Genomic DNA, 26,697 nt, shown 5'->3' with positions numbered 1-26,697 from the left:
TAAGGAAAAGATGCTATTAGAGTTACTTTAATGAGAACATCAAAACAACTGAGGAAAAATTATAAGAATTGAAACTAAGTTAACTATTATGTTGCGAAATAATCCTCTTGTTAGCTAATATTGAAGCAACTCTTTTTGGTCTAGTAGGTTACCTTTCCCCATGGTGATTATGTAAAATTTCAATTCCACGGTGTTTAATTACACGGTAGGGTCGTAAACTGTAATAGTCAGTTAATTCTAGAAACAATAACAGAACTGACCAAGGAAAATAGCCTATATTGAAGCAGCGCTAATGGTTTCTGTGTAAACTCTGCCACAAGAGAAACTGGTAGTGTTATTAGTAAAGACGCAATGAAGATGTTAAAAGTAGAATAGCCAAGGTTCAGAGTGTTTTTTCACAGTTGAAAAAAGTTTGGAAGAATAGCAAGATAAATCTACAAGCAAAGATTAAAATACTGAAAGCGTGATGACAGTGGGCAAATATGGTTTTGAAGCGTGGACATTGGGCATTCCGAAAACGGAAGAAGATTTGCTAGATGTTTTCCAAAGAAACCAGCTATGGATTGCTTTGGGTACCCGACAGTATTTCAAATAGTAGGCTGTACGTAAAGCGTCACTCAAGCATCTAGCCGTCTTGCTTTTCTTCTTTTCCTTATATGCTCATGTGTTAAATCTCATTTCCTTTTTCATGTTTTGACCCAGGCTCGAAGTCTTTTTGCTCCTAGTGTGCAGCTCCTTAAGCGAGCTATCGAAGGCCTGATCGAGAAAGAAAATATACAACTATCGACGAACAATCCGGACGAGTATAATTACATAGCCTAGATTAAATGCTTTCAATGCAACCTATACTCAATCAATGTTTCACCAATATTGTTCTCTCTGCTCCAAGTTGTTTTCATTTCTTTAAAAAATGTGAAGTATAGTCTGAACGATGTCCAAATTTTTCTACCAAATTTGTAAATGTGTTTTAAAGTGTATCCAGATTAGCAATTGAAAATTTCCTGATTTATATATTTACAGTTTTTGTCTTGCATTTTAAATTTTCTTCTGCTATACTTTGAAACTCTATTGGATGAACTTTTTTGTTAGACATTTTAAAATTTGAAGAGTTAACTTACCCCTTTCTTCTTCTATACACAGTTATACAGACTGAGGTAAAATAGAGTATATTTATTTGAAAAAAAAAAAATATCAAAAGCCAAACATAAAGCCAAACCTGTCGAAAATAAAAATCGCCAACGCCATCTAGTGTCTCATGTCTGCTAGATCCGGAAGCACTGCATACCTGTCTTTTAGGTACTTTAAAACGCAGGGAGAGGGGTGAGTAAAGAAAGTAGAACTTTATTAAAAATAAAGTAGTAAAAGGTAAAGTAAGAAGTAAAGTAGTAAAACATAAATTAAAGCAAGAAGTAAAGTAGAAAGGAAAGTAAGAAGTAAAAGTAGAATTTTGCAAGCTCAAAGTCAACTAACCTGCTTAACCTGCTAAGATTTTCCCACGTTACTCTTGGGCTACTCTGTGCAGATTTAGTTTTAACCTTAAATCGTCATTGAAAATAAATAAATAAAAAAGTTTGTTAATTTTGGCTTATAGAGAAATGTGAGCTCTGATCCTATCACTTTACAGACTAAAATTTGTCTATTATTATTACTCTAATTGCACCTACCACTACGGATCTGCTTTTGCTTCCAGTGTATTCATTAAGGGACTTCTCCATTTATATTCACTTACTCGAAATGCTTAGTTGATAAAGTTTAGTCGTCAAATTCAATCTTCGATTGAAGATTCCCTTTCGTGAAAAGTTTGCGATACACTAAACTTTTTTTTGTCCTAAGATTCCTTTTCCACTTGTAAAACTTACCTGGAGCACCTCCCGCCCCTTTCCCCTTATAAAAGGTGTGTATCTACACTGAGTTTCTAGTTTACAATATAACCTGAATATAGTTTTAACTGTCATAGGCGACGCTATAACGTTGCCTATAGTAAATGCCATACGGCTCCAATGTTTTATTATTTATTTTCCCAGAGGCGCTTCATATGGAAGGGGTCGTCGCATAAATTTTGGACGGTGCTCATTTGATTCGAACTCAGAAGTTCTAGTGCCCTTTTTAAGGGTCAACAATGATTGGAGGGCAAATGGCCCCACTTCCCCCCACACCCTTTTCCCCAAATTCATCCGATAAGAACTTTGAGATAGCCATCTTTTTCTTAAATAATTCAAAGATTATATAACAAAAATCCGGGGTTAAGAACCCCCCAGGCCCCGGGGGCAGGCATTGTAAGTTGTACCTACCATGGGAGCGTATATGGTTCTTATGGAAGGGATATTTGTATAAAATTCAGAGAGGGTTTATTTGATTGGAAATTGAAAGTTCTAGTTCAGTGTTTGAGAGTCAAAAGAGACTGGAGGGCAGCTAGTCTCCCCCTCCTCAACGCTCCTTTTTCCCCAAATGCATCCGTTAAAAATTTTTGAGATAGCTATGTTTTTAATATAGTTCGAAAGTCCGATAACAGAAACTCAGGTTTCAACATAACCTCACAGAGCCAGGGGGCAGACGTTGTAAGTTATGCCCTGGGGATATATATGGTTCTTATGGAATGGATGCTCGTATAAACTTCAGAGAGGGCTCATTTGATTGAAAATTGAAATTTCTAGTTCACTTTTTAAGAGTCAAAAGAAATCTTAGGGCAAGTAGCCCCTTCCCCTCCACGTCACATTTTTTCCTCAAACCCATCCGGAAAGAAATTTGAGATAGCCCTTTTTTTTAATAATTCAAAGATCATATGACAAAACTCTAGAGTCAACACCCTCCCCCCCCCCAGGCCTGGGGGCAGGCGTTGCAAGTTATACCCTGGGGGTATATACGGATCGTAAGGAAGGGGTGCTCGTATAAACTTCAGTTAGGGCTCATTTTGTTTGAAATTGAAAGTTTTAGCTCAGTTTTTAAGATTCAAAGAAATTGGAGGGGAACTAGCCACCTCCCATGCCCCCTTTTCCCCACATCCATTCGATAAGAACTTTGAGATAGTAATTTTTTTTATAGTTCAAAGATCAGATAAAAGAAACACCGGTGTCAACAAAATCCCCCTAGGGCACGGGGACAGGTGTTGTAAGTTATGTCCTGGGGGTGTATATGGTTCTTATTGAAGGGAAGCTGGTATAAGATTCAGAGAGCGCTCATTTGATTGGAAATTAAAAGTTATGGTTTGCTTTTTAAGAGTCAAAAGAGATCCGAGGGCTACTAGTTCCCCACGCCCGTTTTACCCTAATGCATCTGATGAAAATTTTGAGATAGCCATTTGTTAAAAATAGATCAAAGGTCAGATAACAAAAACTCTGGCGTTGACGCAAGTCTCCAGGACCCAAGAAACTCCGGGCCCCCAGGGCCCAGCATTTTAAGTTTTATTCTGGGGGTATATATGGTTCTTATGGAAGGGATGCTTGCATAAACTTCACAGAGAGCTCATTTGATTGAAAATGATAGTTCTAGATCATTGATTGGAGCGCAACCAACCTCCCTCCACGCCATATTTTCATCAAACTCATCCGATGAGGACTTAAAAAAAAACAGTTAAAGGTCATATAACAAAAGCTCCGGGTCGGCACAATGCCTCAGGGCCTGGGGACAGGCATTTTAAATAATGCCCTTGGTCTCAGGGCCTGGGGGAAGGCGTTGTAAATTATGCCCTTGGGGTATATATTGTTGTTATGGAAGAGTTACTCGTATAAATTTCAAAAGGGCTCATTTGATTGAAAATTTTAAGTTATATTTTAGTTTTTAAGAGTCAAAGATATCTAAGGGCAACTATCCCCCCCACCTCTTTCTCCAAATGAATCTGATAAAGACTTTGAGACAAATATGTTTTTTTATAAAATAGTTCAAAGGTCAGATAGCAAAATTTCCAACGTCGCAACAACCCAAGGGGCGCAGGGGCAGGCGTTGCAAGTTATACCCTGGGGGTATATATGGTTCTTATGGAGGGGATGCTCGTACAAACTTCAGGGAGGACTCATTTGATTAGAAATAGAAATTCTAGGTCACTTTTTAAAAGTAAAAAAAAATAGATGGCAACTAGTCCCCTCCTCGATCCTTTTTTTTTCCAAACCCATATGATAAAAATTTTGAGATAGCCATTTCGTTAGAACTAGATCAAACGTCAGACAAAAAAAATTGAAAAAACTGAAATATTAACTTTTTCTCTTTTTAGAAAACATTTATACATTTATATATATTTAAATAGTTAGATGATGTAACCTAAAGCCAAACTGGCCAGCCATGACAAAACAAAGACAGAAAACAAAGAACAAAGCAACGGCTCTGCAGATAGAAGAAGGAAAGGAAAAGGAACATAATTCTTTCCTTTCCTTCTACTGGCCTTAAACTTCTTTCTTTTTTTGTCATTTTGAGATTTTTCCCTCTATTCATAAATATTTAGAATTTGACTTGAGAATCGTCTTTTGACCTCGAAATCGCCAATCAGTTATAAAAGTTGTATTATCGACACAACAAATTTCCTGTACATTTTTTTTTATTGTTGAACACTCGTGTATAATTTATATTGCATAACATAAATTCTCAGGGTTTACCCAAGTCATCTTCATTCCTTTTATAAAACAATTACGTAACAAATTATACAACAAAGATCAAATACAATAATTTTTAATTGGTGATTTATCGTCAGTAACAAAACAGTGATTACACCAAAAAAAGCACAATTATAACCAACAATATCACAGACACTGAATCATTTAAAAAACCAAAATCCACGATTAAAAAGAAATGGAAAGTTTGAACTAGCTGTGTACACTCAACTATAGTCTTCAAAACATAAAACTACCTTGGATAACAGACAAGAAACAACTCTTTGAAGAGCTTAGTGCTCGGAATGAACTACTTACAAAAGCTCTTACCTATATTAAACGGTAATATTTATCATTTATGAATATTTCTAGATGAATTCCCCAAACCCCTTTCCCCCTAACAAATTTCTTGTTTAGAACAAACACAATCACGCGGGATATCACCATTACTAAAGTTCTCGAATTGGAGTAGTAGTGATACTTAACTCAAACATAGGAAAACAGCCTTATAACGTGTATATTTGGATAGACTAAGGATCCCTCAAAGCGTGCTTACGACTCCGAGAGCAACAACTAGCGACTTCTCTGTTTCTTACTAATCATTAAAAGACGCAATATTTAATTTTAGTTGCTAGCTTTAATATTTATTTTTTTTAATTACAAGTTTTAACTTTTAATTTAGTTATTTGATTTTAACAATATTAATTTTTATGTACTATGTGGTTTATTTTGACTCTGCTACCACCCTTGAATTTAAAGTTGCCCCATCTCCAAAAGAAAAGTAGGTCTTAGAATCTGAAATTGACAAACTGCATAACAAATCTCATGGAATTGATTTTTTTTTTTTTTTTTTTTTTTTTTTTTTGTAAAAGGGTGATTACAAACGGATCTTTCGTAAATCAGTCGACGTTTTTAGTGGATTCACGGGGATTTATATTAGTTTATAAGCTAGAAATGAAACAGTTGTTATTATACTAAAAATGAATGTCTTTTTTTTTTTTTTTTTTTTTTTTGAGAGATCAAATTGACATTGTTTTGCAGCTTGAAACACTAAGGTAAGAGGTTATAAAAACTCTGAATTAAATTATACATTATTTTTAGCAATTAAATGCACACAGCTAGTACAAAACAGCTTCCAATAAAATCATTTAGAATCTCAGAGCATGATTGAAACCTTCAAGTCCTATAAGTTCAAACATTTAATAACACAAAAAATGAACAGATGAAACACAAATACAAGCATCATTTGTAAAATTATATCAGTTAAGTATACAAAACACGGCTTCGAAAAAAAAAGAGAATACGAGATACAGCATTTAAAGTTTAAATTTTAAATTTAAACTTAGTTTTTTTTTTTTAATGCTTTGAAACTGCAGGGCTATCGTTGAAAATAAAACAATTTTGCAAGATTCATTTGCAAAAAAAAAACAAAAAAAAACATTTGAAAAAAACATTAAAACAAAAATAATAATATCTATGTTATATATTTTTAAACAGTAATATTTAACAAATACATTCTTCACAGCTTCCACTCCCAGATCTTGAGATCGAAATTTCAAGGGATCAAGAATCCGAGGAGTGACAATCATGTTGCTCTTTTTTTAATTTGGCAGCCTTATGGCGTCTTTGTGCGGAATGTTACAGAATTTCAACATAATAAATTTAAAATACGGCTGTAAAGCAACCCAATGAAAAATGGCGTAAATCAAATCACAATTGCACAAAACCAGCACATTATTAAAAAAACAAACATTTTGAATTATTGTAAAGAAAATTAGAGATAATGTTGTTTATGTTTTATAATTGTGCCAAAAATTAACAATCATTGTGTTAGGTTCATGTAGTAAGATACCCATGTGATCATCACTCGTACCGTGAATTGTAATATAGATGAAGATTTGATACTCAAGAGTATCGCGTTTCTCAGTTATTATTGAGTGATGTCAGCTTTAACCTCAACAAATAATAGCATTTCAAGTTAAACATAAAATTGTAATGAAATCTAAAAATAAATCTGCCAGATTTAAAATGAACAAAAATCTTGTCCCTAAACAGCACCTGGCACAAAAGGCTCACTTATTTTTGCGCAGGATTTTCTGCATTAAGTAATTAGCCTTTTCTCTCCATTACTCCCAGAAGGCGTAGATACATGCATCTACGCCATACTACGCCATCTAAGGCAACGAACAAAACTTCCCCTCTATAATAAGATGACGAAATATGTTCAGGACTTGAAATGCGGATATTTCTTCATAGTGTAAATGCTGTAGAAAGATTTTTTCAAAGTATTCTTAAAATACTAATTTTATCGTCTTTCCAGATTAAGAGCAACTATTTATCTTGCAGGACGGCAAATACTGCTTTCGACTTAATAAAAAAAAAGAGAAAAAAGAAAGAAAAAAGAGAAAAGGCACATATATTCTCATACGAAGAAAGAAAATTAAAAGAAAATAGCGTTTAATGCAAATTGTGACCATTTGTATCCAAATGGTGTAAATTATGAAGAATTTTTGGCATATTCAGGAAACAACCCACGCCAGCAATTTTAGCTCATTTACAATTTCAGACTATAACATACGGAATAACAAACATTTTAAAACGCTATATATGGCACTGAAATCATTGAAGTAAAATAATTAAGCACTAGAAGCCTGCAATATATGTCGGTGAGCATCAACACTTATTATGGACAGTTAGTCTCAAATACTTTTCATAATGAAAAAAAAAAAAACAAACAAAAAGCTAACACCTTCAGTACAGTGTTCTAACTTAACTCCAGCTTTGATCAGACATTGACCAAACTTTCATTGACACTGACCATTGACCTTTGGTCAGCCACATAAAACCAAAAGTCACCTACAGCCTATTTGTCAGAGTGATACTATCGTTAAAGGCCGAGATTTTAATATAATTCACAATGGAACCACGCATATTTTTATTATTTTTGCATAGCCCCCTCCTCCAACACTCAATAAGCAAATATGAAAGTCACCGAGAGAAATTAAGAGGATTACGCAACACAAACGGGGAAATACTGTGCTAGCTAATAAAACAAATTACACTAATTGAAAGCAAAAGGAGAGAAAAATGGTGCGCAATAAAATAGAAGTGCAATAATTCTTGCAGGAATGTATTATGGAAGACTCGAGAATCTGTTATAATAATGAAACATTACTGTAGAACTAAAACAGTTTTTGGGATACTTAAAGAATAAGAGAATTTATGAAAGAGAAAGAATAAGAGAATCAATCGGTCGAAAAAAACTTTACCAGTCGAATATAACCGAGCATTCCAGAACTAAAACGTATCGAAGAAATGTGGCTAAGATAAAGTTCTCTGCTTGAAAAAAATAATAATATACATAGATATGTAATTTAGAATATTGGGTTAAACTAACACCTTTCACCCCCAACTGGTTTGGCGTTTCTTTTGATCTAAAAGCACTTAACCTTGGCGCTTGGGTGTCAGCAAGAGATTTGTACATTTTATTCCTAAATTTAGGTTGGCACTTTAATGACATAATTACGCTAAAAAATAGGAAGAACAGTTACCCGATGAGTTCAAAATTAAGTTGGATCATGTCTAAGGAAGTAATTTTCCATTTGGTATTGCTAGATTTTTAACTTTTGAATGTGCACCAACGCAATTGGAAAGATACAGAAAAACCATTAATCTCGGTACATGACAAATTTTTCATGCTTTCCTTCTTTTGGCATTAGTAAGAATTTTTAGATGAAATGTAGTGAATATAATGTATTTTCGAAAGTTTGGATTGAAAAAACAAGCATTTTGAATCTATTCAAAGTGCTACTGAAGCTTTTAGTTGGGATACGGTTTTAAAACCATTATGAAAGCACAATTTTTAGGAGATATTCAACTCTGCCTAGATATATAAAAAAAAAATAACTCACTATTTACACAGTTATCTACAGTGACAGAGCATAAACATAAATACCGAGATACAATTACTAAATATTTTGATATCAATTTATTTTATTTTTAGGTGCTTTAACAGTTAAGCATAAACAGTAAATTTATTTTTAATGACTTTAAGGTAGACAATTGTTGCGGTTGGGAAAACACTGGTGATTGTACTAAAGGAAAATAATGTGAAACGGCAAGTTCAAAGCAGTGTTGCCATATGCCTGACACCATTCATAAAAGGGAAACTGCAGGACAGGCACCATCCTCCGAGCAAGAATATGCAAAAATTACAGTTACAAAATAATAGTTTAAAAACAAGTTAATTGAACAAGATCGACACGCCAACACGTCACGAAGTACTTAAAATAGCGTAAATTCGCCTCCCCTGGCATCACAGATTCAAAAACCAGACGTGATTTTTACAATTACAAATCTTTTGGGTGATTTTCAAATTTCTAGCTTGGCTACTGAAATTTTAAATCTAACTGTAATCACATTTTTGATGATGTCAAATCATCAAAAATAGCAGTGGCCCCGATCCTAAAAATTTATGGACATGGGTAAAATATGTTTTCGAAGCACAGCGAGACTTTTTTTAATGGAAATGCAAAAAGGATATTTTTTTCGAAAACATTACGAAAAACTGAAATTTAGGCGATTTAAGGGGAGGAGATAAAAAAAAATTTAAATGAGGGTCGAATACCCCCTTCCCCCTCCCAATTGGTACTACTGAAAAAAGGAAATCTGATTTGAAGAAACCAGCTATCCATCATGAAATTTACTAGAATGATCAATAGCATTTCCAGTACTTGGATCTCAGTATGCATATTTATATTCTCTATGTACAATCATAATTCAACGTTGCATTGGGCAGTACCCTCAAACTTTGCTTTATCAACAATAACAGCCCATTCCTCTATACGAGGGGCACATACAACTCTCGCTTCCCCAAGTCTCAAATGGCCCATAAAGATGAATTCCCCAGGACCTTCCGTAGCCCCACAAGCTAAGGGTACATTCAATGCACCATATGTCACCTCCGAGTGAGAATCAATTTCCCTTTTTTGTTTTTTAGTAAACACTTGAGACACTTGTCGCAACACTCGTGTGCTACGTATTGTTAATTCTGTTCGATCTTCGTCTGTGTTTTGCGCCATGGCAGATATTGTTCCGGCAGCGACAAAATCAGATGAACAAAATGCCATTAGAGTTTCTTCGGGAGAACAAGGACGGCATTCTGAAAAAGAGAATGTGATGAGCATAGATCACGATTACAACTACTACTACTAAAAGCGCACTGCAACACTAAGCCACCCAAGCCCGAAACAACTGCACATGATCCTTCTCCATCCCAATCAATTCAAAGCGTCCCTCTATATACCCTTCTAAAAAGTGGTGATTTTCTTAAAAATCTTTCGATGCCTCTTCTCATCCCTTTCAAGAAGACCTGCCTTCATTAGACCCTAGATGAGTGGCGGAAAAGGAGTATCTTTGGTCATCTGTCATGCTTGTTAGATGCTTACTTTGGAAGAAACCACTAGTTCAGCAAGTTCCAGCTTACCTTTCCTCAGAGCAAAATTCAGATGCAGTAATTCCCTCAAAAGAAATTTGACTGCAGAAAATAGTAGTGTTTATGAATGACAGAAAATTATTAAAACAAATCAATGACTTTTCACAATAATTATGCTACAAAATAGTTACATAGAGAACAACTACACATAGTGACCTGAAGTGCGAAAACACATTCTGATATAAACTCCTTAGAGCGAAAAAGAAAATGCCATCTAAAACTGATTAATGAAAGGTAACTATAATTTCGCATAATTTTAATGGTAAAAGTTGATTGCCAAAACAAATTTATAACAATTTCGGATAATCCAATTGAAAACGGTATTGGATCGAAACAAAAATTGCACCATTGGAATTCTCATGGTAAAAAAACCATTATACGATAATTTTAATATAAAGGTCATTTTGCCGCTTTTATGGCACTGGAGCATCATAGAGAGCTATTTAAGGACTCACTTGAAAGCTAATTTATGTATCTAAATTTTTGTCGCAAATTCCACTTGATAATACCATAATAAGCGCCAAGTTTTCAGTGCCATTTCTCGTGTGCAAAATCTGGAAAGCATGAAAAGGATAATATCGTCATCCCCATAGTCAAAACCTAAACCACGAGGCTCGTAATCGCCTCCCCCTCCCCTCCTGATTGCCCTGTCTCCTTTGATAATACCATAATTAGCACCATATTACACTACAAAATGACACTTTTTGGTGCTAATCCTGGCGTGGAAAATTCTAGGATACCACCATTATCTCCATGATCAAAAGCCCAAACTAGATGGCCTGGAATAAACCCCCCCCCCATGTATATCCTCTCTTCCCACCCCATAATAAGTTTAATAAATCGTCTGCTGACTAGCAGAACTAGCTGGTTGTTGCAACATGGTAGAGACACGTTTAATGGTCGATACATGGCATTAAATACATTGACACCCAAAAGATATGTTCTGGGGTCATGTCTGGACTTAAAAGGCTGGGGAGCATATTTAAAAGCACCATTATAATCTCAATGGCTCCGATATCCTTAAATGGAGGTTTACGAACTCTTCCTCCCTAGTAAAAAAAAAAAACCTTCGCAGCCTCTTTAGTAAGTGAAAACTAAAATAATCGCAAATTTAAACCACCGACTGAAAAAGAAATTTATTACAACTATTTTAAGAATAACAACTGTTATTTATGTTTAGGATGAAAGTACAAGTTCAAAAAAAATATGGAAACAATCTTTGGAAGAAAAATAGATTGAAATGATGATGCCCCTTTTTTATTCTTTCACGAATAATATTTTAAAAATGTTGGCTGTCTAAGAACTCATTTAACCATTCAGGAATAAAAATAAATACTATTTATGTTATCATAACAGTGAGGTAAAGTAGTTAAACACATTTTGGGGAATTTTAAAGAAAAATCGCTATAATAAGGGAATAAATTTCAGTGAATTACATTAACTATGCATTTTAAATTCTTTTGATGTCCTTCAGTTTTCAAAAATGTGGGTATATTTTGCATGGAACAATATTTCACAAATAACAGAATTTTTTTATATCAGCAACTCTTCACGAATGCCAAAATTCATATACCTCTAGAACTCTTTATGTGACGAGACTACGAGATTTTTAAAGAGACTGTTTCTGATAGCTGCGAAATAAGACCTAAATTTAACGTCATATTAACGAAAAAGAATCGTGCAGTTGACTTTTACGGTTTGTTCGCCTAAATCCTACAAGGATTATTTTTTTTACAAAGTTTATTGTATGTATTTTTAAAGCCAAAACCAAAAAAAACTATTTTACAACAAAACAACAGCAAATTGTTTATTATCATGGCTATCTCCTTTAGGGAAAACCTATTAAAGAATAAGCCCTTGGCCCTTAGCAACCAAAAATTTAACATCGCGTTTAAAAACAAAAGCTAAGAGCTCATATGACACTTGTGACGAGGCAAGAAGAGCTAAGAGCAAAGAGCTCATATGGTATGAGCTCTAACAAAATTCTGAATCAATTGATTGATTTAAAAAGAAAATCAGAGCCTTAATGCCGGTCATTATTTAAAATAATAGCTCTGAGTCACGCGGTCCCTCTAAATATAGAAATTCATTAATATCTGATCACCCACTCGTAAGTTATAAATACCTCATTTTTTTCTATTTTTTCCTCTCCCTTTAGCCCCCCAGATGGTCGAATTTTTATCAACAACAACTTTATCAAGTCAATTTGTGCAGCTCCTTGACACGCCTACCAATTTTCATAGTCCTAGCACGTCCAGAAGCACAAACCTCGCCAAATCACTGAACCCCTCCGCCCAACTCCCCCAAATAGAGCGAATCCAGTACGGTTACGTCAATCACGTATCAAGGACATTTGCTTATTCTATCCACCAAGCTTCATGTCGATTCCTCCACTCCAAGCGTTTTCCAAGATTTCCCCCTCCAACTCCCCCCAATGTCAACAGATCTGGTCGGTATTTTAAATAAGAGCTCTGAGTCATGAATTCCTTCTAACTAAAAATTTCATTAAGATACGGTCACCCATCCTTAAGTTAAAAATACCTCAATTTTTCTAATTTTTCCAAATTAACACCCCCAAGCTCCTCCAGAGAGAACGGATCCGTTCCAATTATGTCAATCACGTCTCTAGAGCTTGTGCTTATTCTTCCCATCAAGTTTCATCCCGGTATATCCACTCTAAGCGTTTTCCAAGATTTCTGTTTCCCTCCTCCAACCCCCAATGACGCTGGATCCGGTTGAGATTTAAAATAAGAGATCTGAGTCACGAGCTCCTTCTAAATATGAAGTTTCATGAAGATCCCATCACTCCTTCGTAAGTTAAAAATGCGTTGTTTTTTTCTAATTTTCAGAATTATCCCCCCTCCAATAGAGCGGATCCGTTCCAATTATGTCAATCACGTATCTATGACTTCTGCTTATTTTTCCCAATTAGTTTCATCCCGATCCCTCCAATCTAAGTGTTTTCCGTGATTTTAGCCCCCACCCCCCCAAACTCCCCCTAATGTCACCAGATCCGGTCGGGATTTAAAATAAGAGCTTTGATACACGATATCCTTCTAAATATCAAATTTCATTGAGATCCGATCACCCGTTCGTAAGTTAAAAATACCTCATTTTTTTAATTTTTCTGAATTAACCCCCCCAACTACCCCAAAGAGAGCGGATCCGTTCCGGTTCTGTCAGTCATGTATCTAGGACTTGTGCTTATTTTCCCACCAAGTTTCATCCCGATCCCTCCACATAAGTGTTTTCCAAGATTTTATATTTCCCCCTCCCAACTCCCCCCCCCCCCAATGTCACCAGATCCGGTCGGGATTTAAAATAAAATCCTGAGACATGATATCCTTCCAGACATCAAATTTCATTAAGATCTGATCAACCGTTCGCAAATTAAATACTTCATTTTTTCTATTTTTTCCGAATTAACGGGCCCCCACTCCCCCCAGATGGTCAAATTGAGAAAGAGACTATTTCTTATTTAATCTGGTCTGGTCCCTGATACTCCTGCCAAATTTCATCGGCCTAGCTTACCCGGAAGTACCTAAAGTAGCAAAACCGGGACCGACCGACAGACCGACAGAATTTGCGATTGCTATATATCACTTGGTTAATACCAAGTGCCACAAAAAATAAATGAGGAAGAATCCTCATTTGAAGCTAATTCAGGATTCATAACTATTATTTCAGCTATTCTTAATGACACAACGCTTCAAAAAAAAAAAAAAAATATATTTTCCCTCGGACTTTCATTGGTACCGGTATCAATGGAATTTGAGAAGTCGAAAGCCCCATACAGCAAAAATACAGTTCCCCATCTTCAGCAACAAGGAAAATCATTTTTTTTTGTATGGAATGGAGTAATGCATATCCTTTTCTTCGTTGTCGCCAGTGAAGCACTGAATCTTTATGCATAAGGGATCATTTGAAAGCTATTATTCATATCTACAGGCTTTTGTAAATAACAACAAGAGCTTTCAGCTCATATGGCACTTGTGACGAGGTCGGTCACAAGAGCCGAGAAGCAAGAGCTCATATGGCAAGAGCTCGAGCAAAATTCTAAGAATCAATGGATTGATTTCAAAGTAAAGTCAGAGGCTTAATGCTGGTTGAGATTTAAAACAAGAGCTCTGAGACGCGAAATCCTTCTAAATTTCAAAATTCATAAAAATCCGATCACCCACTCGTAAGTTAAAAATACCTATTTTTTCTAATTTTTCCTCTCCCTCCAGCTACCCAGATGGTCGAATCGGGGAATATCTACAGGCTTTTGTAAATAACAACAAGAGCTATCAGCTCATATGGCACTTGTGACGAGGTCGGTCACAAGAGCCGAGAAGCAAGAGCTCATATGGCAAGAGCTCGAGCAAAATTCTAAGAATCAATGGATTGATTTCAAAGTAAAGTCAGAGGCTTAATGCTGGTTGAGATTTAAAACAAGAGCTCTGAGACGTGAAATCCTTCTAAATTTCAAAATTCATAAAAATCCGATCACCCACTCGTAAGTTAAAAATACCTATTTTTTCTAATTTTTCCTCTCCCTCCAGCTACCCAGATGGTCGAATCGGGGAAAACGACTTTAACAAGTCAATTTGTGCAGGTCCTTGACACGCCTACCAGTTTTCATCGTCCCAGCACGTCCAGAAGCACCAAAGCACTGGACACCCCCTAAATCCCCCAAAGAGAGCGGATCCGGTCCGGTTACGTCAATCACGTATCTATGACATTTGCTTATTCTACCCACCAAGTTTCATCCCAACCTCTCCACTCCAAGTGTTTTCCGAGATTTCCGGTTTCCCCCTCCAACTCCTTCTAATGTCACCAGATGTGTTCGGGATTCAAAATAGGATTTCTAAGGCATGAGTTCCTTCTTCAAATGAAGTTTCATTAAGATTCAGTCACCCATTCTTAAGTTAAAAAATACCTAACTTTTCTATTTTTTTTAATTACCCTCCCCCCCCCCCCAACTCCCCCAAATAGAGCGGATCCGTTCCAATTATGTCAATCACGTATCTAGAACTTGTGCTTGTTCTTCCCATCAAGTTTCATCCCGATATCTCCACTTATAAGCGTTTTCCAAGATTTCCGGTTTCCCAAGTTTCTTTTCCCCCCTCCAACCCGCTATGTCCCCGGATTCAATTCGAATTGAAAATAAAGCATCTGAGACATAAAATCTTTCTATGTATCAAGTTTCATTCAGATCCGATCACCCATTCGTAAGATAAAGATACCTCAATTTTCACATTTTCCAAGATTTCCAGTTTCCCCCTCAAACTCCCTCCAGTGTCACCAGATCTGATCGAGATTTAGAATAAGAGCTCTGAAGCACAAGATCCTTTTAAATGTTAAATTTCATCAAATTCTGATCATCCGTTCGTAAGTTACAAATACCCCATTTTTTATTTTTTACAAATTACTACCCTCCCCCCCCCCCCAACTCCCCCAAAGAGGGCGGATCAATTCTGGCTATGTCGGCCACGTATCTTGGACTTGTGCCTTAACTTCCCACCAAGTTTCATCTTGATCTCTCCCCTCTAAGCCTTTTCCAAGATTTCCGGTTCCCCCCGCCCGAACTCTCCCCAATGACACTGGATCTGGTCGGGATTTAAAATAAGAGATCTGAGTTACGTTTAAATATAAAATTTCATTATGATCCGATCACTCCTCCGTAAGTTAAGAACACCTCATTTTTTCTAATTTTTCAGAATTAACCCTTCGCCAAACTCCCACAAAGAAAGCGGATCCGATCTGGTTATATCAATTACGTATCTAGGGCTTGTGCTTATTTTCCCACCAAGTTTCAACCTGATCCCTCCACTCTCAGTGTTTTCTAAGATTTTGCCCCCCCCCCAACTCTCCCCAATGTCACCAGAGCCGGTCGAATAACAGCTCTGAGACACGATATCCTTCTAAATATCAAATTTCATTAGGATCCGATCACCCATTCGTAAGTGAAAAATACCTCATTTTTCTAAAAAACTTGTTCATACCAAGTGCCATAAAAAACCATTGGTTCAAACTCAAGACAAATGATAATGTCTTTAATATTAAAAGCAAAGATCGAAGTTGAAACTCAAAACAATCAAAAACTATTGCTTTGCAGTTTTGCAACAAATATTCGAAAAAAAATTTCAAATAAACTGGCTTGCGGTATTTCCCTATATTTCAGAATCCTACAATGTAGGGAAATAAAACTAGCCAGTTTGTTTGAAACAGTCAAATGTCTTTTGCATATACAACGAAACAACGTTTTTCGGCCATTTTAAGGTTCAAATTGAGTTTTTATTTTCGTCAGAAAAACGACATTTTTGAAAAAAAAATCCTAATATTTTTCCATAGGATTGAAAAAAAAACCCTCCTGAGAAGTATTTCCAACGCAACAAGAGCAGATGTCGATATTAGACGCTTCGAGACGTCATTTAACCCAAGATTTTAATACCAGCATCATGACATCTCCTACTTTACGACTTGGAAAAACAAAAAACTAATTACCATATCACTACTCAATGGAACACCTTCATATGCAATCAAAAATACAACCAATGAAAGACCGCAGGATAGATATTAAATGAGTACAGATGTAGGAAGTACATGACATGACTGATCTCTTTTATTGGGTCGTGACGATGCACATTCAAAGGAGTTAATGCCCATGAGTAAGGAGTCCTACAAGTAGCCACCTACTCGACATAAAGGATTGTTATATAATAACTTGATATTTTAATAATTATCGATAGTGGCAAACCACAGGGGCCATGGTCTCCCCCAAAGATTTTCTGGCACCATAATTAGTTATTTTTTTACCATTTTACATTATTAACACCCTTGCCACATTGTTTCTCTAGAGATTCTGCTCTAGATACGCCTTCGGCAAACAAAATATTAAAAAAAGAAAGAAAAAAAAATGCGAAGTGGCAAACAATGAGTTTTTTTTTCTTCGTTTATCCTGTTTATAGCGAAACGGTAATTCAATGGAGCAGAGTTATCTGATTAATATACAATCTAAAGTAAATAGTAACCAAGTAGCGAAGTGAATGAGAAATTTGAAAATTTTTTTCTTCAAGCACAAAACTTTTTTCCATCCCTCTCTTGAGTTAGTTACAGTAATCTATTATTCTAATGTTTCAAAGTATTTTTGTATTGTTTCGTTTTGTTATTCTATTTTAGGGGTTGAACAAATAAATACAATTAAAATGATAACCGGGCCCAACGTAAAAAACGCAACCAATACTACAATTAAAAGTATAATGGTATAAATAATACCACTAGGAGGATCATTTCAACCCTTCACATGTAACAAATTGAATTTTGGATCAACTTATATCAGGATGAGGGGAGGGGTGTAAACTTAGAAAGACGTTTTTACCGCCATTGTGTGCTCAAAATTACATATTTATGGAGACACCTATTCCTTCTTCCCCGAGCTACTCAACCTTTACTGTATTAGAAAAACCCCAAATATCTGAAATTTTATTTTGATTTTAACGTGACACTGAAGCTATAAAGTTTAAACACAAGGAACTGTAATGAGTCCAAAGAATTTAAAGCTCGAGTAATAAATAAAATAATCTGAAAGCAAATATTTATAAATAAGCAGTCAACACCAATTCCTCCATCTATCCCCCCTCCCAAAAAATTCAATCTATGAATCAAACCAAGATACAGAAATGGATTTTAAAATGCTGCAACAGAAAAGAAAAACAAAATCCAGTTGTGTCCATGCATCGATCTCTAAATTAACAAGTAGCCTTATCACCTCAAACTAAACCCTGCTATTCATATATGGAAAAAGCAAATGAGCCCATCACCATTTTCATACGTCAACAGGCCAATCCCCTCCTGTCTGCCAAAAGACAAATAATCTTTTCAACGGTTCTACCCCAAAAACGGCATTGTCGGCATTCAGACATGCGCAAAACGATCCCTCAATTGCTTTACAGCACCCTAGCTACTGCCCCATAAATCATACTCCTGGCCTTCTACCACTACCAAAACCACGGAAATAGATTTCCTCCCCATTATAAAGAGAATCGGACGATTGTAAAAGCCCAATCAATGGAGTGGAAGGTTTATAGTTTGATAAACCTATTTGAAGTACAGCAAATAAATTTATAAAATCTGAAAGGATTTTCAAATGTTTCTAGGCGAAGGGGAATAGCCTGCAATTATGGTAATTCCAGACACTGGACCAACATAGAGGATCAAATCCTAGTGTTGACTCTTCCGTCTTAAAAAAGGAAAAAAATACAAGGAAATAAAAAAAAAACAATGAAATTGAAAAAAAAACTCCAACGACAAATACGAGATCAACTTAATGATAATTTCAGTCACAACGAAAGGACAAAAATGGTTGGCCAGTATTGTGGACGCTTGGGAGTTGCAATGGAGAAGCAAATAACTGGCTAAAAAAAAAGTATTCAATAGAGAATGGAAAACATGCTTAGTGATAAATTCAAACATAAAGAAAGATTTAAAAAGTAACTGGCATTAATAACCTTCCTTTCTTATAAAATATATGAATGGAGGGAAAAGAGACTAGAGGAATTGAATTGAAATAAAAGAGGTTCGAATAATTACTGTCGTGATAGAGCTCAGAAAATTCAACTCGAAGGAAAATAACTCATTCAGAATTATTTGATCTAATAAAACAATTTCAAATACAGAAATATTTAACAATTAATTCATAAATGAACGCAGTGGGATTCTTAATGGTAAATTCAAACGCAATGAAAGATCAAGTCTCATCACCTAATGCTCATTTTTTTGCATAGAAAGCAAATAATCTAAGAAGGTGGGGAGGGGGTAAGCAAATAATGTTATAGAATCGAAATAATGAATAGTGTCTTATTTAATGATAAATACAGACACACTAGAAAAAAAGAAATAGTCAGCAAATAATTTAAAAAGGGGAAAGGGGCAAGTAGTTTAAAGTAAATTCAAAGAATAATTATGGCGTCATGGAAAATGATAAAGTTGGGTATTATAAAAACGGCCTCTAGGCCTGTAAAAACGGCTCCTATGCCAAAGAAAATATAACTGTTGACAGTTTTGTTTCAGAGGCGTAAATTCCTATGGGACAGGGGGCAACTTCCCCTGCCAGATCTGAGCTTTCTCACCCCCTAGGCTGAAATTCAGTTTCTTCAAGACTCTTGTCACAGCTAAGATAAGCCTACACAATTCGAACATCCACAGAAACAGGTCAGTTTTCTTTAGTCTATCTTTACTTTTATGGTACTATAGATATGGCTCATTTTTCAGTTTTTACTATAATTTTTACTTGATTTCGGAAAATCGGCACCAAGTTTGCCCCCCCCCCAAGGATGTTGCCCAAGTTACGCCATTGTTGTTGTTTTATGTAGAAAAAGCGACACGCTTTTCTGCGCTGCTTTGTATTCAAATGAACCAGTTTTTTATTACCGGTAAACAAATTCTATTATGCCTCAGAGCATTAAATTTCAGAATTTAATGAACCTGACTCGGAAAGTTTTGGAAATGTAATATAGTATGAAAACTACACTATTTTCCTGCAACTGGCTAGAAAACCGTAATAAACATTGCGAGTAAATTCATCATTTAGGCATGGAACCATCTTGCACGCAAACAGGGCCCTCTGGACAGGGCCTCCTCGAAAATCAAAATTTTCTCTAATTTCATGGCACCTCTATTTAAATTATTAAACGATATATTTTTGTTAATCCCCCCCCCCAAAAAAAAATCCACCTTATGTGGCTATATACCGTATTCTTTTTTTGCCAGGGCAGCAGTGATTTTTTATTAGTTTGTATCAATTACCAAAAAAGTAAGGGGTTCCACAGTGTCTGACTAAGAGGTGAATGACTAAGCTTCCGAATATGCCAGTGAAATAGATCAGACCTCGTGTTGAACTTTGTAAGTTTTTTTTTTTTTTTTTTTTTTTTTTTTTTTTTTCTTTTTTTTTTTTTCCGAAGGAAACATCTTAAAAAACTGGCAAAAGAATTCAAATTCTGCTTAAAAAACACTTAAGCTAATTTGTAAAACAAGCATAGAAAAAATACATACTCACAAAAACTAACCAATCCACAGAAAACGCACTGTAAGAAAAACAGAAAGCAGCTTGGAAACAATTTTCATTTCAATATCAAAGAATGACCATAATCATGCCCGCAAGAGGGAATAATAGACAAAAGATGCACTTTAAGCATTCCAGACTATCGGATATTCACTCCACCCCATTAAAGCCTGATCTTTGTAGTATGCAGTTTTTTTAGTTTTTTTAAGAACCCAACAGTTTGTAGTTGTTAAGCGAAGTTAAAATTAACTACTATTTATTACCAAATTTATTCCATACAACCAGATCCATCAGCAGAAGGTAAGAGGCAAGCAAAGAAGGACTTGGATTCAAGGGTTCGACAAAATGGGACCAGTGAAAATTAGCACAAACTGTTTAGTGGGATCCGTGATTAAGGATCCCGGCAGGCCAAGGTCTTTCAAGGACTATTCAACATAAACTTTTCGTAGTCCCGGGACCTGGTAGGCTTCCCGCGTTTACCAAATAGATAACTGGATTGGTTAAAAACCCCTTCTTCTGGAAACTATCATGAGCCGCGAAAAATTTAAAAGTTATTTAACTGAGAAGACAGCATGAGCAGGCTACTTCAACCAAGGCACATACACGTAAGTTCATTTCTGAACAGGCGCAAGGTTTCGAGATCGGGGAGGGGGACAATTTTTACGTAAAAACCAGACAAATTACAAGGAGAGTGTAAGATATTACATTAAAAATCGCAATAATTGAGAAACAACAAGGTTTTAGAGGCAAGTGTTCAAAGGCCTTAAATAAATTTTTTGTCCAACTGTCACTTTAAAACATAAATAAATGCAAAGTTCAATGCCTCTTGGTTAGTATTTAGCACATATGATAAGCCTTTCTATAAAATAAGTACCTAATTATTTCATTTGCTTTTTAAAGAATCCCTACTATCAGAAATTTGATAATACCTTTCAATTTTAAATAAGTGCACTTTCATCCCCATACCATTTTTCAGTAATTTTTCATTAGACTAGGGGTGAAAACCATACACTATCTATGAATTTATCAAAAGGCAATTACTAACCGAGTTTCTGTCTTCACTTCGATACAATCTACCCAAAAGTACAAGTTGTTAAAGATGTTATCAGATACCCTTCGTCAATAAAAACGGAAAACAGTAGCATTTTCAACGAGGAATGACTAGCAGCGTTGCCAACATGGTGAAATTGTGCCGTTTTTGGAACAATTTAGAGGCCCTGTACAACTGGTACAAGTTGATCTCTTGCGGTACAATATTAGTCAGAGAACTTGTACAGCTTATTTCAAAGCTTTGGCAACGCTGTTCACTAGCAGACCAATATTGATGTCGGTAGAATTTGGTTTCTTATTCTAATGACCGCTATGAAGATCAATTTGAAACTAAATTCCAGAACCTAGAGAAATCGACTGCGATTTTAAATAAGAGAAGTATGCTGACGATATATCAATATCGTCAGATATTATTTTGTGACAAAAAAGATATATTTGTGACAAATATAAAAAAGATATATTTGTGACAAAAAAGAACCTTAAGATCAGGAAACAATAGCACTTGTATTGCTCCCAACAATTGCAAAATAAATAAAAAAATAACGCAGGAGTTGTGAATTACTGAGGACTGATTTTTTTTTTAATCGTGAAATTGCAAGAGGGGGACTGGTATGATTAACAATCGGTATGTCCGCGTATTGAGAAAAAAGAAGTTCGCATGAATCAGAAGGAGCTCTGAAACATTGTTATGAATTAATCATTCCCATGATTTTAAGTTGTACTCATAAATGTCTTTTCATATCGCAATTTGAGCATTGATGGTAGATTCTGCAATCGGGAAAAAAAAACGCACATCATCCTAAAGCTACAAAGGGTAGCCTACTTATATATTATACGATAAACACTCGAGAATTTAGATCGCGAAGATCAGAAAGGACAATAACCGGTTAGTTTGCAATCCATACCGATAGAATAGTGTCTCACCATGGATGTTCAAATTTGCACCGAAAAATAGGCAATTATATTTTTCCAAGATACCATGACTTTGTACTCTTACAAGAAGCAATATCTTTGGAAGTGTAACCTAACCTTCATTAGCATTAACCAAACTTCACTTTTCGAGTATTTCTCGTATAATACATAAGTACCCTCCAAAGAAATAATTGAAAAGAAATTGTCAGAGGAGATAAAACCATTGGCCTCTTACCCCTACGTATACCTGCTGACAGTTTGGACTTTTTCGATCTTCATAAACTGAAACGAAAACAGTAATCCCTTACTTAGCAGCAATTCTTGCAACAACATTATTCAAGTAGAATTAGTCATCTCTTTTCAGGGTCACTGTAAACCATTTATAGGATAACTATGGATGACACAAAAAAGTCGAAAAAGTTCATCGAGGATCGATATCACTGTAATTTTCATTTTACGCCACTAGGGAAACATACGTAATAGAAGCATTAACCATATATATAATACATAGAATCAATAGATTGATTTAAAAGGAAAATCAGAGGCTTAATGCTGGTCAAGATTTAAAATAACAGCTCTGAGACACAAGGTCCTTCTAAATATCAAAATTCATTAAGATCCGATCACCCGTTCGTAGGTTAAAAATACCTCATTCTTTCTAGTTTTTCCTCTCCCTTCACCCCCCCCCCCCAGATGGTCGAATCGAGGAAAACAACTGATATCAAGTCAATTTGTGCAGGTCCCTTACACGCCTACCAATTTTCATGGTCCTAGCACGTCCAGAAGCACCGAACTCACCAAAGCACTGGACCTCCCCCTAACTCCCCCAAAGAGAGCATATCCAGTCCGGTTACGGCAATCACGTATCTCGGACATCTGCTTATTCTACCTACCAAGTTTCATCCCAATCTCTCCACTACAAGCGTTTTCCAAAATTTTAGGTTCTCCCCAACTCCCCCCAATGTCACCAGATCCGGTCGGGATTTGAAATAAGAGCTCTGAGACACAGTTTCCTTCCAAACATCAAATTTCATTAAGATCCGATCACTCCTTCGTAAGTTGAAAATACCTCCTTTTTTCCAATTTTCCAGAATTAACCTCCCCCCAAACAGAGCGGACCTATTCCGGTTATGTCTATCACGCATCTAGGACATGTGCTTATTTTTCCCACCAAGTTTCATCCCGATCCCTCCACTCTAAGCGTTTTCCAAGATTTTAGGTTTCCCCAACCCAACTCCCCCAATGTCTCCTGATCCGGTCGGAAATAAAAATTAGAGCTGAGACACGATATCCTTCACACGAAATCCTTCAAAACATCAAATTTTACTGAGATCCGATAACCCGTTCGTAAGTTAAAAATACCTCCTTTTTCTAATTTAACCGCCCCCCCCACTCCCCTCCCCAGATGGTCGGATCGGGAAAACGATAATTTTTAATTTAATCTGGTCTGGTTCCTGATACGTCTGCCAGTAGCAAAACTGGGACAGACACACAGGCCGACCGACAGAATTTGTGATCGCTATATGTCACCTGGTAGATACCAAGTGCCATAAAAACAAGCCTCAAGGCCGCGTCCAGAGGAAGGGGGACGGAATTTGACCCCCACCCCCCAAAAAAAAAAAAACAAATTGCCCGGCTCTTAAAAACGTTACAAAAATGCATAAAACAAGTTTCTTATGAGTATTTTCGGTTTATTATACCCCTCTCCGCTCCGAATACGCCCTTGAAAAGCCTCATATATTTAAGCTGGCACTTTGAGGGCTACATCTTACAGCACTGGAAAAACTAGAATGTCCATGGAGACTGAGAAGAAAAATGAGCAAGATGACGTCAAGCAATATCCTCGATTTTCTGGAGGTTTAGCTCCCAATCTACTTCAGATAAATCACCTGGTCATCAAAGCAAATGTTTCTGTCAGACCCATGTTTGTATACATGACAGAGATTAGGGAACGCTTCCATGATAATTACATGCATACAGATGAAGTATGTAAATTTAAACATATTTCCATTGAATAGCGCCCTCTAGTTACGAACAACTTGATGTACTGACACCACGTCACGAAATGCCTCAATTCATCCTGATAAGATAAGTGAAAATTAACTAGCCGGTTAGGGGTAAGAAAACCCTAGATTAGCTATGGATATAAGGTCGGAATTCCAATCGAGTTCAGACATTTCCCAAGGTGATTATGGCATTAAATTATCTTATTTGTACCATCATTGACTTGGATACTCAAGCAATTATAATGTTTTAATAGCCGGAGCTAATTTTGACAAGTTCAGATTAGTAAAATATCTGCGTATCTAAAGGCTGTATCACGTTCAGTTAATTTAGACTGTCAAATTTACATTTATGACCCATCCAGACAGGCTTAAATTTTTATTAGAGGGGGAGGCATTCATGAGCGAAAAAAATAGAATAATTAAATGAAAAATATATTATTGAAGAAATCCCGATGTTGTTGAAATTATTGAATTACTGAAGAAATTCCGATGTTAAGGACGGAGGAGAGCGAGAAGGCCCCCTGAATTGCATTAAGAGTCCGAACACACCCTTAAATTGAGCAGGTCTAGGATGAATAGATTGAATGCTCAGTTTGCCTGTCACTAGTTCCCTCACTTAGAGAAATACGTTTGACAGAAGAAGAAGAAGAAAGAGTAAAAGAGCAACTTATTCAACTCAATATTAATTTCCGAACATATATCACCTTGATCCCTCCGAATCGTTGTTCACACGAAACCTTGCAGGTATCCCTTGGAAAAGATCTACTATTACCTACTACTAACAACTCACTGCAGTACCCAGACGCCTAAAGCAAACACAGCTACGCACGCTCCTCCTCCACTGCAATGATTTCAAACCCTCCCAAGAAGTTCCCATTTCCCAAAGGTATTTTCCTATGGTATCCTCCTGCCCCATTAGGGGACGACCTACTTTTTTGTTTGGTTCTTAAACGTTGGCCAACAAAGATTATGTTTAGCAATCTGTCATCTAAAATCCCTGTCCATTAAAAAAAAAAAAAAAAGAAAAAAATTCATACAACCCTACTCAACTCCTGATTCCAAACCTAACCATTTACTTATCTCGCCTCCTACCTTAACTGCAGCAATGTTGTACTCGGACACAGAATAAAACTAACATTCAGGGCTAAGGAATCTGACAATTTAAACACTAAGCAATTCATTCAGATACAGACATTTCTCAATTTAAACTTTTCTAAAAGTGAAAATCTGGTCAGCATATCCTCTATCTTTTCTAAAATTAAATTAAAAAAAAAACAAGTTTTCTTTTTTTGCTGAAAGCCTGGAGCCATATTAAAACTTAAACGAACAGAAATTATTCCGTATATGAAAACGGCTGTTCCCTACTCAACGCCCCGCTCTTTATTCTAAGGTTTCTTATTGTTTTAAAAAGTAGAACTGAGACAAAAGAGTCAAACTTTAGCGTAAAGAGCGAGTTGTTGACGAGGGGACATCCCCTTCCATATCCGGAATAATTTCTGTTTTTTTAAGTTTTAATGTCACTCCTTACTTTCAGTTGAAAAAAATTGTTTATTTATTGAATTTCTGAACGTTTTTGAAATAATGCAGGTTTTAATTTTGGCTAATCGTATATGAATAATTGAAGCTAAATTTGACCTTAGTATTTACTTTTTGTGGCTAAATAGCTTTTTCAAAGTTTTGATTGGACTATTCTGAGAAAAAAGGGGCGGAGAGGGGCCTAGTTATCCTTCAATTTTTTTGTACTTAAAAATGCCACTAGAATTTCCATTTTATTTACAAACGTTTTTATTAGCAATAAATATACGTAACTTACGAATTTAGTAACACAACGAACTTCTATATTTGTATATTTTTATTCCGTATGAGGGGGTTCGCCATGTCAATACCTCGCTCTTTACACTAAAGTTCAAATTTTGTTCCAATTCTTTAAAAATGACCCCTGAATCACTGAAATTAGTAAAAATGCTTTAGCGATAAGAGCAAGGTATTGAGGAGGGGACAACCCTCCTCATATATGTAATAATTTCATTTCGTTTTAAGTTTTAATGTTGTTCCCTTCTTTCAGTTGAAAACCTTTTTATTACTTAATTTCTCATTGTTTTTTTTAATAATGCTAGAAAAACCAGCGCCCTCTTCATAGAAATGTTCTTCCCCCATGATACATTCCTCGATAGAAACATCCTCCCATGTAACCCACTCCCCATCCCCCACTAGAAAAAAACAACCTGAAAACGTCTATATACTTCCCAATAATCAATACTACTTGTAAACAATGGACAAAGTTCATAGCTTGCAGCCCTTCCCCCGGGGAGTGTGCGGGATTAAGTCACCCTCAAAGACATAGTTATTAGATTTTTCGACTATGCTGAACAAAATGATTATCTCAAAATTTCGATCCAGTGACTTTGGGGAAAAAGCGTGGGAGGGGCCTAGTTGTTCTCTAATTCTTTTGGTCACTTAAAGGGGACACTATAACTTTTAATTTCCTTTAGAATGAGCCCTCTCACGACATTCTAGGACCACTGAGTCGATACAATCGCCCCTGGGGAAAAAATAATAAAAGAATAAAATTCTTCTGGCAAAAAAATTACAAAATTCCACATTTTTGCT

At 35.9% G+C, this 26,697-nt stretch overlaps 1 protein-coding gene across 1 annotated transcript in view; it reads right to left on the bottom strand.

Moving 5' to 3' along the window:
- Positions 1-4,643: 4,643 nt before the first annotated feature.
- The window catches only part of LOC136032498 (meteorin-like protein), a 61,025-nt gene continuing 38,971 nt past the window's right edge, over positions 4,644-26,697 (bottom strand). The window contains exon 5 of the mRNA XM_065712810.1: positions 4,644-9,741. Within this exon, the coding sequence (XP_065568882.1) occupies positions 9,353-9,741 (389 nt within the window). The 3' untranslated portion in view covers positions 4,644-9,352. The remainder of the gene's footprint in view (positions 9,742-26,697) is intronic.

This window comes from Artemia franciscana, chromosome 1 (assembly GCF_032884065.1).
Source record: "Artemia franciscana chromosome 1, ASM3288406v1, whole genome shotgun sequence".
Classification (NCBI taxonomy): Eukaryota; Metazoa; Arthropoda; class Branchiopoda; order Anostraca; family Artemiidae; genus Artemia; species Artemia franciscana.
Note: the sequence above shows the minus strand (reverse complement) of the source record. Positions and strands in the feature narration are given on the sequence as shown.